At 33.7% G+C, this 13077-nt stretch overlaps 1 protein-coding gene across 2 annotated transcripts in view; it reads right to left on the bottom strand.

Moving 5' to 3' along the window:
• LOC106662535 (ABC transporter G family member 23) overlaps positions 1–13077 on the bottom strand; it is a 37711-nt gene that overhangs the window by 23863 nt on the left and 771 nt on the right. Inside the window, exon 1 of one of the 2 annotated variants that reach the window (XM_024224886.1) lies at positions 4955–5171. The exons of the other annotated variant lie outside the window; for it this stretch is intronic. Coding sequence (XP_024080654.1) covers positions 4955–5007 — 53 coding nt within the window. The 5' untranslated portion in view covers positions 5008–5171. Of the gene's footprint in view, positions 1–4954; positions 5172–13077 lie in introns of those variants that run through there. 2 annotated transcript variants of the gene reach the window in all.

The following is a 13077-nucleotide window of genomic DNA, read 5'->3' as shown; positions in this document are numbered from 1 at the left end:
CATTAAAAAAATTATAATAAACATCTCTGTCGCGAAGTTGTTATAAGATATTATTCTTGCTGAATTCCTTGAGAGAGAGTGAGAGAAAAAAAGAGAAAGAGAGAGAGAATGAGTGTGTGATAGAAAGAGAAAGAGAAAAAGAAAGAGAAAGAGAGAGAGAATGTGTGTGTGAGAGAAAGAGAAAGAGAAAAAGAAAGAGAAAGAGAAAAAGAAAGAGAAAGAGACACAGAATGTGTATGGGGAGAGTGAGAGAGAGAGAGAGTGAGAGGGAAAAAAAGAAAGAGAGAGAGAATGAGGGTGTGAGAGAAAGAGAAAGAGAAACAGAATGTGTGTGGGGAGAGAGAGACAGTGAGAGAGTGAGAGTGAGAGAGAGTGAGAGAGAGAGAGTTGAGAGAAAGAGAGAGAGTAACAAAGATCGAGAGAAAGAGAGAGTAACAAAGATCGAGAGAAAGAGAGAGAGAGTGAGAGAAAGAGAGAGAGAGAGAGTGAGAGAAAGAGAGAGAGAGTGCGAGAAAGAGAGAGAGAGAAAGTGAGAGAGAGTGAGAGAAAGAGAGAGAGAGTGAGAGAAAGAGAGAGAGAGTGAGAGAAAGAGAGAGAGAGTGCGAGAAAGAGAGAGAGAGAGAGAGAAAGAGAGAGAGAAAGAGAGAAAGTGAGAGAGAGTGAGAGAAAGAGAGAGAGTGAGAGAAAGAGAGAGAGTAACAAAGATCGAGAGAAAGAGAGAGAGAGAGAACGAGAGGTAGAGATCGAGAGATCGCGAGTGAGTGAGAGGGAGAAAGAGAGAGAGAGAAAGTGAGAGAGAGTGAGAGAAAGAGAGAGAGTGAGAGAAAGAGAGAGAGTGAGAGAGAGTGAAATAAAGAGAGAGAGAGAAAGAGGAGAGAAGAGGAGAGAGAGAGAGAGAGAGAGAGAGAGAGAGAGAGAGAGAGAGAGAGAGAGAGAATAGAGTAGATAAGAAAGTAGAAAGTAGGGTAGAGTAGTGAGAAATAACAATAATTAATTTCATGATTGGAGAATTTGTCAGGGTGGCGGCCTGAGAATGAACAACTAGGAGTTCATGACTTGTATATGGGTGACGTTCGGACTTATTTTAGTCCTTCATCAGACATAACGTTTCTTGCAAGTTATCAATCATTCATCAATCAATTCATAATGTGAATATGCGTGTGTTCAGTCACGCATGTGTGTGTCCAAGACTCTAGGGAAACGAATTTACATTGACAGCATGAGATTATTTTATAACCATTCTTCTGTCAATGTCAAGTCATTCTGCTAAATGTTGTTGCCATCACCCATTGATTTTCGAGGAAGACGACTTTTGTCACCTCCGCCGTCTATTAATACAACCAGCAAGGTTTTATCTTCCTTCTTGTTTTTTTCGTCAATTTAATTGTTATTTTCACCTCTTTAAAGCTCGAAAGCCTATTGTGTTAATGCAATCTAATGGCTTCATCCTTGAAGGCGCTAAACGCAGCAAAACACCCATTAGCCTCTGAAGTCGTGGCGTTTGTAGTTTTTGGACGATAACCCATGGATTCTGTCATTGGGCAAGATTGAAATCGGAAATCCATCACTGGCAAAATAGAAAACGGAACAAGGGCAAATAGATTTATCAACTTGAAGGGCGTCTTTCTTAAAAAGGGCATTGTTGAAATTTGTGAAGCTTATGAAAAATTGGGGCGATAAAATACCAGCTATCTTCCAACTTTCGATTTTAATAACAACATACCAACAATCTTTAACCAAAAGACTTTAATTTAAAAAAAAAAATCAAATGAATATAAATCATCCAATGAAGACCAAAAATCATTCTCAATTTTATAAATGCTTGAAGAAAATTTGCTTTACAAGAAGAAAATATTGATTATTGCTTTATTTGTTTATGCCTACGTAAAAGTAATACCAGTACTATGTAAAAGTAATTTAAAGGACGAAGTAGTCCCCAAAAATAATCGAGCCGGACAACACGACGTCAGGTATATAAGAAGGTTGTAGACTGCTTCAATTTTTCCACATTTTGCTAGTGACAGGTTGAGACAAGACCCATCTTTATCGATTTGTTGTGTCCATATGTATATATAGCTAAAGGCTATAAAATTCAAAATAATCTGACCATGGAGGAAATTTGAAATAGAGCAAGTGAAACGTCCTTAACAGCTTGATAGGAAGCATCAGAGGTCTTACTTATTTCCCAACTATAAGAAAAATAGCTACTACTGTATACCCAATCCCCAAAAGTACAAAAGCGACCCAAAACGTTATCTCCTAATAAGTGTCGTTTTTTTCTAAAATCTACAAACAGCCTGCCTTGGTTTCTTGTAAACCGGTTGTAGAAGATTTTCTTTTTATACGACCTTCGCAATCTGTTCTTTGTTTTGTTCTATAATTTACACAACAACGCACAGGATATAATCCTGGATATAAACAAAATACAATTCCAGCGCAATCCATGTCATGAAGGAAAAATAGGCTAAAATTATGCTATAAAATGGCTTAACGAAAATGTTAGAAATAAAATGTCTTAGGGGATTTCGAATGCGTTATGACTTTTGACCTAAGAAGGTGTCGCTATTTATTCCCAAGGATTTCTTTTTATTAAATATTTACAATTTTCATTTTCAAAAACATCTCACTACAAAAAGTTCAGAAAATCCTCTTGAATGAACACTCCGCAGGAAAGTAGTTAAAATCAAATATAAACAGTTAGAAATCATTAATAAAATATATGGTTATAAATTTGTAAGTCCACAATTGTGAAGTTGTTCGTCTATCATCGTGTGAACAGTGGAATCTTATCTCAACACTGATCATCCTGGTCCGCCCTCCCTCGCTTTGTCCAGTTATACGCAGCTAATAGTAGAGTGTGTTAAGCCGTTTTAAATATCTTTAGATTTTATTATTGAAGTTCCACAATTAAATAGGTCCACAAAAAAGTATTGAATGCATTTTTAAATTAAAAGTTTTATAAATCAAAATTCAAGTAAGATTCAATGGTTAAGAAAAACGGTTAGCAACGTCCAAAAAATATCTTCGGAAGTGTCGGAGGTCAAATATAATAACGAAATTGAAGTGTATGTATTACAAAAAACGTCATTGTTTATAAAATCGGTTGATAATTATTTTTCAAGGTGCAAGGAACTCAACTTTGAATATTAATTTATTTTCCAACGGGTTCTCTGCTCAACTTTGAACGATATATTACAATTAATTAAGATTTTTAGTTGAGATAAAAAAGTCAATGGCACGAGCGGGATTCGAACCCACGATCTTCGGCTTGATACGCCGCTGCTCTACCACTTGAGCTATCGTGACCTCAACTCGCTCAAGTGGTAGAGCAGCGGCGTATCAAGCCGAAGATCGTGGGTTCGAATCCCTCTCGTGCCATTGACTTTTTTATCTCAACTAAAAATCTTAATTAATTGTAATATATTAATTGGTCAAGCGGACCACGAAATTAGTGAATTTGAACGATATGTTAAAAAAAGACTTTTACAGTGTAGACGGTACAAAGCTATTTAGCATTAAGCAAGTTGGCCAAGAAAATATCACCAGAGGTTTTGAGTTTTCATTGTATAATTAAAATGGTAAAAATTCGAAGAGATTTAAAAAACGTGTAATATTTTATTTTACTTCCAATGACAATTATACAACTAACATTGCATTTTATATCTAAAATGATAGGAATAGAAGGGCTGATAATTCAAAAATTTGCAACACAGTTTTTTCGCTTATTTTTCGGCATATGCTAGAGAAATAAAAGGCTTTATTTCCAAGTGTAAATATTGCTAAAACAATATTTGCTTGACAGAATACTCAGTTTCATAGGTGAACCTTACTAGGATTTCAAGACATTTTTTCTTGGTGATAATAAGTCGAAAAATAATTTAAAAATATTACTTATCAGTCGAGTTTGTTTTTCACTTAGGATAAGAAAATAATATGCTGGATGGTACGAAATGAGAATAACTAGATAAAAAGTAAAAAAATAAATAAAAAATGAAAATACACTTTTTGTAAATCCCAGGCCCTGAAGATGATCTCAATAAAGATCGAAACGTTGGCACGATAAAGAAAATGTTTTTCTGACACCTACAACATACCAGACCGCATCTCACGATTTTCGAATAATCAGAATGAATAAATTAATGAATTCACCAAACTATTTTTTTAAGTTTCTCTATATTTTGAAAATATAACATATACGTATAATATATTGAGAGATTTCTTTATTTGGCCTGAGGATTGATGAATGAGCAAATTGGAAGTTACCGATCATTTTGGCCTGCCTACTCTCCACTGGTTGGTATGTCAGAAGTGTTTCAGCAGTTGCCATCTTCAGTGTGCGAAATGCCGACATGTCTGACAAAAATTATCGGTAAAGATCAAATTGATCATTCATCAATCCTCAGGCCACATACAGAAATCTCTCAATATACCTTCTTATCAGCGTTGAATTAATTTTTTCTCAAGCAAATCCTTCAAATATATATTTTCTAATAAATCCAATATATCTTTACTTTTCTTTGTCATTATACAGGGTGGGTGAACCAATGACGCTATCAAAAAAACAAAAGAAACGTTTTAATATTTTTTTTTAGCCTACTTTAAAATTTTTACATTTTTTGGAAAAAAATTATAGACCTCAGGTCCAGTTCAACTTCAAAACTTCCAATAAGACCCAATATTCTCGTTAACGTAAGAAGAATTTTCCTTTTTCCAAAAATTAGGGATGGCTAGGGACTTAGTACCTCAGGACCAGTTCAACTCCAAAATTTCAAATATAGCCTGACACATCATTTTAAAGGATTTTTTTACGCTGAAATCAATGGTGCAGTCAGATTTTAAATTGGTCAAAAATGACAAAGTTATTGCAAAAAGTTTGTAAAAAGCAACACATTATTAATCACATTTCATGTTCGAACTGCCTGCCTTGTAACGTGGAAAGATTTGCTCTTTTTACCTCTCTTCAGCGGTGCGCAGAGCGATAGTCAGAGGAGATGGACTGACAAGCATTTTCTATCCTTTGCTGCAGTTCTTCAACTGAGGTTGCTGGTTGTGGTTAGCGTAGAATCTGTTATTTAATTTGCCCTATAGAAAATAGTCAATTTGAGTTAAATCGGATGACCGAGGAGGAAAACAGATCAGGCCATGAGGTCTACCACCTATCCCGGAAGTGACAATTCAAATAACGTCTCACCTGCAAAGAATTGTGTGCGGGGCATCCATCCAACTGAAGAATCATTCTTTGTCGTTGTTGCAGAGGAACATCGTCTAAAAAACCTCCTTCAAAAAATTGAGGAACTGAGCACCATTTATATTATTTTCGTAGAAATAAAGCCAAATTAATTTATTTCCGAGAAGTCCACGTCAAACGTTGATACTATGAATCACCTGATGACAAGAGTACGAAATTCTCGGGTTTTCCCTGCTCTCGAAAATTCCAGTGGTTTAGTAATCCATTAAAGGTGAATTTGGATTCTTCGTAGGATGTATGGAAGAACGTTTTCTTCAGGCTCCCAAATCGACATTCGTGCAAGGAACGTTAGACTGTCATAATCAGAGTCCCGAAGTCCCTGGACATTATGAGATCGAAGTCCGGAGTTTTTAATTTTATTTTTTGAAAAACCCAAAACCCTTCCAACAGTTTGGAGAGGAATTTGGATTTTCGCGCACATACAGTAAAATATTCAGCTGCTGGTTTCTTGGTGATGGAACACCTACTGATCCATATGTCCACTTATTGCAAGCAACACGAAAAAACGTTTTGTGGTTTACTCAGGGGCGATCAGGAAATTCCGTGTAGTACGACTCGTCTGCACGAAGCACAACTGCCACTATCAATATTCGTTCACATCAACTCGCTGTTGATCGGAAAAATGTGCTCTTCGGTTCAGTTTGAATGGAATACTGAATGTAACGAATAGCCGCTATTGTAAAATTTATTTACTTCCATGAATTAAGATTTGCTCTCATAATGCGAGTTTGACAAACAATGACATAATGTAAACAATAAAGGCAATTGTTTACCTTAGGGAAGAAGCAAATTATTGGAATAAACAACGAAACAAACGAAATTCGTTTTTTCAAACTTTTTGCCATAACTTTGTCATTTTTTGATCAATTTAAAATCCGATTATACCATTGTTTTCAAGGCACAAAAACCTTTAAAATGATGCCAGGGTGTATCGGGTCGTATTGGAAATTTTGAAGTTGAACTGGGCCTTAGGTACCTGGATAATTTTTCTCCAAAAAAATGTAAAAATTTGAAACTAGACTAAAAAATATTAAAGACGTGTTTTTTGGTTTTTTTTAGATAGTGTCACTGGTTCAAGAGAAATTTAGCCGGGCCATCTAAAAAGGACACCCCGTATAATGGTGAGAAGTAAAACAACTTACAAAAAAAAAGTTAATTCTAAAAAAATGCGTATTCACAAAATCGTATTAGTGTGAATTTACTGCTACATACCTTTTTACATATTATATACAACAAACTTTTAACATTAAAATAAATAAAATAAAATCTGTACATGGCCTCTTATTAAAACCCTATTGGAATGTTTCAAACTTGTAAATAAAAACAAATCCAAACAAAAATGCAATGCAAGAGTTTTTGATAAAAACTTTGACTCAACCATGAAAAATCAGGGGCAATGTGAATTTGAAAAAAAAAGCTTAGTTTTTCGTCAAGCATTCAAGGAATATATCCTATTCGTCAAAACTTTGAAATTATTTTAATTAATTATTTATACATTTAAAAAACAGAATAATCTCTTCGCAATATTAAAAATCATGGCTTCAGACTTCATGAATTTATGAGTGACGAGACTATCACCCCTTCATTCTTCATTAACAGTGGACAACTAGAAAGTTATTTTTCCTTTCAAATTCGCCTTGTTCAAAAATAAAGGCAATTGTTTACATTAATGAAGAAGCAAATTATTGGAATTAACAACGCAATGCGTTTTTTCAAACTTTTTACCACAACTTTGTCATTTTTTGAGCAATTTAAAATCCGATTATACCATTGTTTTTAGCGTAAATAAATCTTTTAAAATCATGTGTCAGGGTGTATCGGGTCGTATTGGAAATTTTGAAGTTGAACTGGGACTGAGGTACCTGGATAATTTTTCTCCAAAAAAATGTAAAAATTTGAAACTAGACTAAAAAATATTAAAGACGTGTTTTTTGGTGTTTTTAGATAGTGTCACTGGTTCAAGAGAAATTTAGCCGGGCCATCTAAAAAGGACACCCTGTATAATGGTGAGAAGTAAAACAACTTACAAAATAAAATGTTAATTCTAAAAAAATGCGTATTCACAAAATCGTATTAGTGTGAATTTACTGCTACATACCTTTTTACATATTGTATACAGTAAACGTTTAACTTTAAAATAAATTAAATAAAATCTGTAGACGGCCTCTTATTAAAAACATTGGATTGTTTCGAACTTGTAAATAACAACAAATCCAAACAAAAATGCAATGCAAGAGTTTTCGATAAAAATTTGACTCAACTATGAAAAATCACGGACAATGTGAATTTGAAAAAAAGGCTGTTAAAATGTTAATTCTAAAAAAATGCATATTCACAAAATCGTATTAGTGTGAATTTATAGCTACATAACTTTTTACATATTATTTATAGTAAACTTTTCACTTTAAAATAAATTTAACATAATCTTTAGATTGCCTTATTATTTAAAACATATTGGAATGTTTCGAACTTGTAAATAAAAACAAATCCAAACAAAAATACAATACATATGAATACTACAATATATGAAAAATCAAAAACCAATGTGAATTTGAAAGAAAGAAAAATGTTTAGTTACTTCGTCAAGTATTCGAGGAATATATTCTATTCGTCATAACTTTGAAACTATTTTTAATTAATTATTTATACAGTTAAAAAACCTAATCATCTATTCAGAATATTAAAAATCATGGCTTCAGACATGACCAATTTAAAATCCGATAGGACCATTGTTTTAGCATATCACATTTAAAATGATGGGGTCAGGATGTATAGGGTCGTATTGGAACTTTTGAAGTTGAACTGGGCTTGAGGCACCCTGTATAATTTTTCTACAAAAAAATACTAAAAAACATTAAACCGGTTTATTTTATTTTAATTATTTTATTATTATTTTTTAAATAGGACACCCTGTATAATGGAGAGAAGTGAGTAAAACAACTTACAAAAAAAAAAAAAAAAAAATGTTAATACGAAAAATACGTATTCACAAAATCGTATTAGTGTGAATTTATAGCTACATAACTTTTTACAAATTATTTGTAGTAAATTTTTCACTTTAAAATAAATTTAACGTAATCTTTAGATTGCCTTATTGTTAAAAACATATTGAAATGTTTCGAACTTGTAAATAAAAATAAATCCAAACAAAAATACAATACAAGAGTTTTCCATAAAATCAAGTATTCAAAAAAGACTTTTTTGAATGGTATCTGCGTATTTTGTTTTTATTATAAAATATTTGACTGTAGAGGGGTTTAAATAAAAAATTAGAGTAATCGCAAAATATATTGATTTAAAATCCAAAGTTACTGATTTACCAGTGTAGGCCGAAAAAAAGATTATCTTCTGGGTTTTTAGGCCATTAATTGTCGTAGTATTTCCAGTATAAAGGTTTTATTATTCAAATTACTTTTTTTCAAATTTGAATGGCAAACAACTTTGCGTGTTGTGGAGAAAACCGTTACTGATGTCGAAGAAAAAATTAAGTATTCAAAAAAGTATTTAATCGGTATTTATTTTTCCACCAGGTACGCACCTCAGAAAGTCCAAGAAATCCTTGAAGAACCCTTGCGTCACGAGTTTAATTAATTTATTATCACGACATTCCCTTCGGCCCGAAGGCACAGCACAACATGTGGGACTTTGTTTGCTTATATGGCGTGTTTGTACTCGGCTTATCTTGCCATCGGTCGCTGAGAGAAAAAAAATTCTGAATCGCATCGAGCACTGCTGTGCGCTGTAGAGCGTTACCGTTTTCCAGACGGATAAATAAATCCGAATTGCGTAACCGTTGAGGTAACGCCACTGACCGACAATGGACAATGATCTAGCACACCATATCGAAAGCCAAGAGTGGTAACATTAGTTAACTTTTTCTCATACAGAATACGTTTCCCATTTCCATCTCGGACACTGGTCACTTTTACAAAAGGTACTAAAGAACAGTGGAAGAAATCAAAATCTTAGCTACCATAAAAATCCATCAAGTTTTATAATAAACTATAACTAAAAAATGACGTAAACTAAACAATTTTTGGTTAAAAGTCGTATTTTTCTTATTCAACTGATTAAAAAATGAATTCAATATCATGAGAGGAAACAAAAAGTGATTGTACAATTTGTACGTTGAAAACTGCTAAAATAACTCGTGCAAATGGGTATTTTTTGGTAGTACAAATATTGGTCTATACAGCATTTAATCAAATAGTGTGACAATTTTGATAATCCCAGCTGATGTTTAAAATAGTGGAATTTTAATTGATGACACCAACATTTCAGATTTTTACTGTTTTAATGACATTTCACAAAATAAATAATACAGTAGTATCACATATAAAATAATAAATAATAAGAAAAAAGAAATACGTGTAATATCATGAAGACCATATTTTATTCAATATTTTTTCAATACTTTAAAACATATTTTCTTAAATAAATTTGCATCTTTGAAGTATTTATTTAAGTATTTCAATAGAGTAAAGTATTTAGTAGAACTATTTCAATAATTTAATAGAAATAAATTTGGAGCATTTGGATGTATGAAACAATTAACAAGTAAAATCTTTTAAATTTTTCATAGCGGATTTTTGTTTATTTTTTTGTATAGAGTTTGGACCCTGGTTCGGGACATTCTTATTGCCCTCAATATCGTGAAATCCGAAAATCTATCCCCGAATTCGAACCCAACTTACTCACAGATGGGATTTATTTGGACTGGAACCCACGTTAAAACGAAAATCATTTAAATTTTTATTCCAATTTTTTAAAATATTTTCATTAATAAATAGATGTTTTTAATACTCTTTACCAAAAGGGAGGAAGTTACCATTCGGACGTTGACTTAAGATGACTCTTTTTTCCTCTCTTACTCACACTCTCACTCACTCTCTCTCGCTCACTCACTCACTCACAAACTCACTCACTCTCGCTCTCACTCACACACTCGCTCACTCTCTCTCTCTCATTCACTCACTCACAAACTCACTCTCTCACACTCACTCACAAACTCACTCTCTTTCTCACGCTCTCTCTCACTCACTCGCAAACTCACACACTCTCTCTCTCTCTCTCACTCACTCACTCTCTCTCTCACACTCACTCTCTCTCTCATTCACTCATTCACTCTCTCTCTCACACTCACTCACAAACTCACACACACTCTCTCTCTCTCTCTCTCACTCACTCACTCTCGCTCTCACTCACTCTCTCTCATTCACTCATTCACTCTCTCTCTCTCTCACTCACGCACTCACTCACTCTCTTTCTCACTCTCTCACTCACTCGCAAACTCACACACCCTCTCTCTCTCTCACTCACTCTCTCTCTCTCACCCACTCACACACTCTCTCTCTCACTCACTCACTCTCTCTCTCACCCACTCACACACTCTCTCTCACTCATCTCTCTCTCACTCACACACTCGCTCACTCTCTCTCTCTCTCTCACTCACTCACTTTCTCTCTCTCTCACCCACTCACACACTCGCTCACTCTCTCTCTCTCTCTCTCACTCACTCTCGCTCTCTCACTCACTCTCTCTCCCACTCACACACTCGTTCACTCTCTCTATCTCTCTCATTCACTCACTCTCTCTCTCTCTCACTCTCTCACTCACTCACTCTCTCTCACACTCTCTCTCTCACTCACTCACTCATTCTCTCTCTCTCACTCACTCACAAACTCACACTCTCTCACTCTCTCTCTCTCTCTCTCTCTCTCTCTCCCGTTTGAACATCAAAATTTAATTTTAAATTGTCCGAGCACTTGCATTCAATAAAACTTATTTTTCTTTGAATACAACAAAATAATAAATATATGGTAATGAATGCTGCATAAATTATTAATTTGATGAAAAAAAAGCTGCTGGCTTGTTCGAATTGTGGATTGGAACGTTTTTGTTTGTTCTGTACAAGTACAGAATGTGAGAATATTAGATATTTTGCCATTTGAAAAATTGGTCGTTGTTATTCAGGGTCAAATATGTTCAGGAAACAATTTAATTGTACCTTTTGTACATCGAGTTCTCTGTAAGACTCCGTTGAATATTAAGAAAACCGCTTTAAAGTTTACATTTTACTAGAAAAATATTAAAATTCATTTATATCTGATCACTCCCAATAACAAAGATTATTAGATTGTGATTTACCAATGGGCAAAACAGGTCTCATAGTCTAATGTAATCGGGGGGGATTAACGAACAAAACATCCTTGAGACGGATAAAAAAATGGTTGACAGGAATTCACTCACTGTCCTGTGTATCAATTCAAAAAAAGGATTTGTTCATTAAAATATTAAACCATTCAAGTTGCAATTATTTGAGTTTATATTAATTAGTAGATCAGACAAGCCGTTTTAATGACGTTGAAAGTTTTAAAGAATTTCCTACTTGATACTTTTCCAAAATGGAGATTCATTTGTTTTCAGATTAAATCTGAAATCTCATTAGTTGAGCAATCGTTTAATTGAAACCTTTGAAGATCATGAGTTTTACATTTTAAGTATACAGAAGGGAATCTTATGAACATGACGGGCGGGAAGAATTTTCACAACCGAGGTAGCAATTTAAAAAATTATACCCAAGGGTGAGCAAGAGGCGATTTGACCAAAGTCTGCTTGTTTATTTCTGACCTACCCGGTGGCAAAGCAAGGCCGGTTTTAATTAAAAAGAGAAAACCCCGTGTTATTTTATGTAAACTTTTAAAATACTTAACCAAGACAAAACGATCGATTTGTGAAAAAAATTGAAATTCTCTTTTTCTCCAAGACGCCCTCGGGGAAACGAATCGTCCTGTAACGAATTCCTGGACAATTTTGATTTCATAACGCTGTCGGCAGAACTGCCAACAATATATTTACTTTTTAAAGTAAAAAAGAGCTTTCAACAAATAGCATTTCATAAGTTTGTATATGTTACACAATATAAGTATAAAGTGTACTGCTTCCTAGTTTCCCTCTTCGATTTTATGCTAACATTTCCATATAACGTGAGTTAACAAGTCAATAAAAGCTCTATCACGGTTTGTAATACGGCTATAATATCCATAAAATATTTCCTTTATAGCGTGACATAATATTTATTTAAGGAAGCTTTGTACTGATCTCAACCAAAAACATTTCTCTTGGTCAACCTAAAAAAATAAATTATTTAATTAGTCGATTCAAAGCACATGACTTAACGCTATATGGCTTTAAGGAAAGGTGATATTTCATATCAGTACGGTGTTCCAAAGGGAAAATAAACATATAAAAGATCCCGACTAATAACCAGGAAGTAAAGAAGAGTAGAACATTAAATTAAATATTAAATTGATTAAACTTATTGTTCGCCCAGGAACAGTGTTAAATGATGCAAGACGCCTATTTACAAAATGGAAATAAGCTTTTACAACATAAAGTTCTCATAATGAATCTAGTTCCCATGGCGAATATGAGAAACTGAATTATCGTTATATACAGAACAGCAAACGAGAAAATTATTATCAGTGGACTTTTTTGCTTTATATAATAATGTATTTGTATTTATGGATTAAACGTGACTTGTTGAATTTGTAAACGTCCACTGTCTTCTTTACGCCAGTGTGCGTTGAATATTTTCAAGTTCCTTTCGGCTACTACTTTCACTTGTATTCTATTTCTGTCGTGTGATGGAGTTAAATTGCCCAAAAAAAAGTCAACACGGTTCAAGACGATTATTATCGAGACAGGGTTTTAATCTTTTGAGTCTCTTTAATATTTTTAAAACGGTTTTCAATAATTTGAAAAAATTATGACTTTCTTGGCTCAATTACATTGTCTCTCTGAGCTATTTTTAAATGCATTTCTCAAAT

This window comes from Cimex lectularius, unplaced genomic scaffold (genome assembly GCF_000648675.2).
Source record: "Cimex lectularius strain Harlan isolate CLEC.00 unplaced genomic scaffold, Clec_2.1 scaffold43, whole genome shotgun sequence".
NCBI lineage: Eukaryota > Metazoa > Arthropoda > Insecta > Hemiptera > Cimicidae > Cimex > Cimex lectularius.
This window is presented reverse-complemented; position numbering and strand designations above follow the sequence as displayed.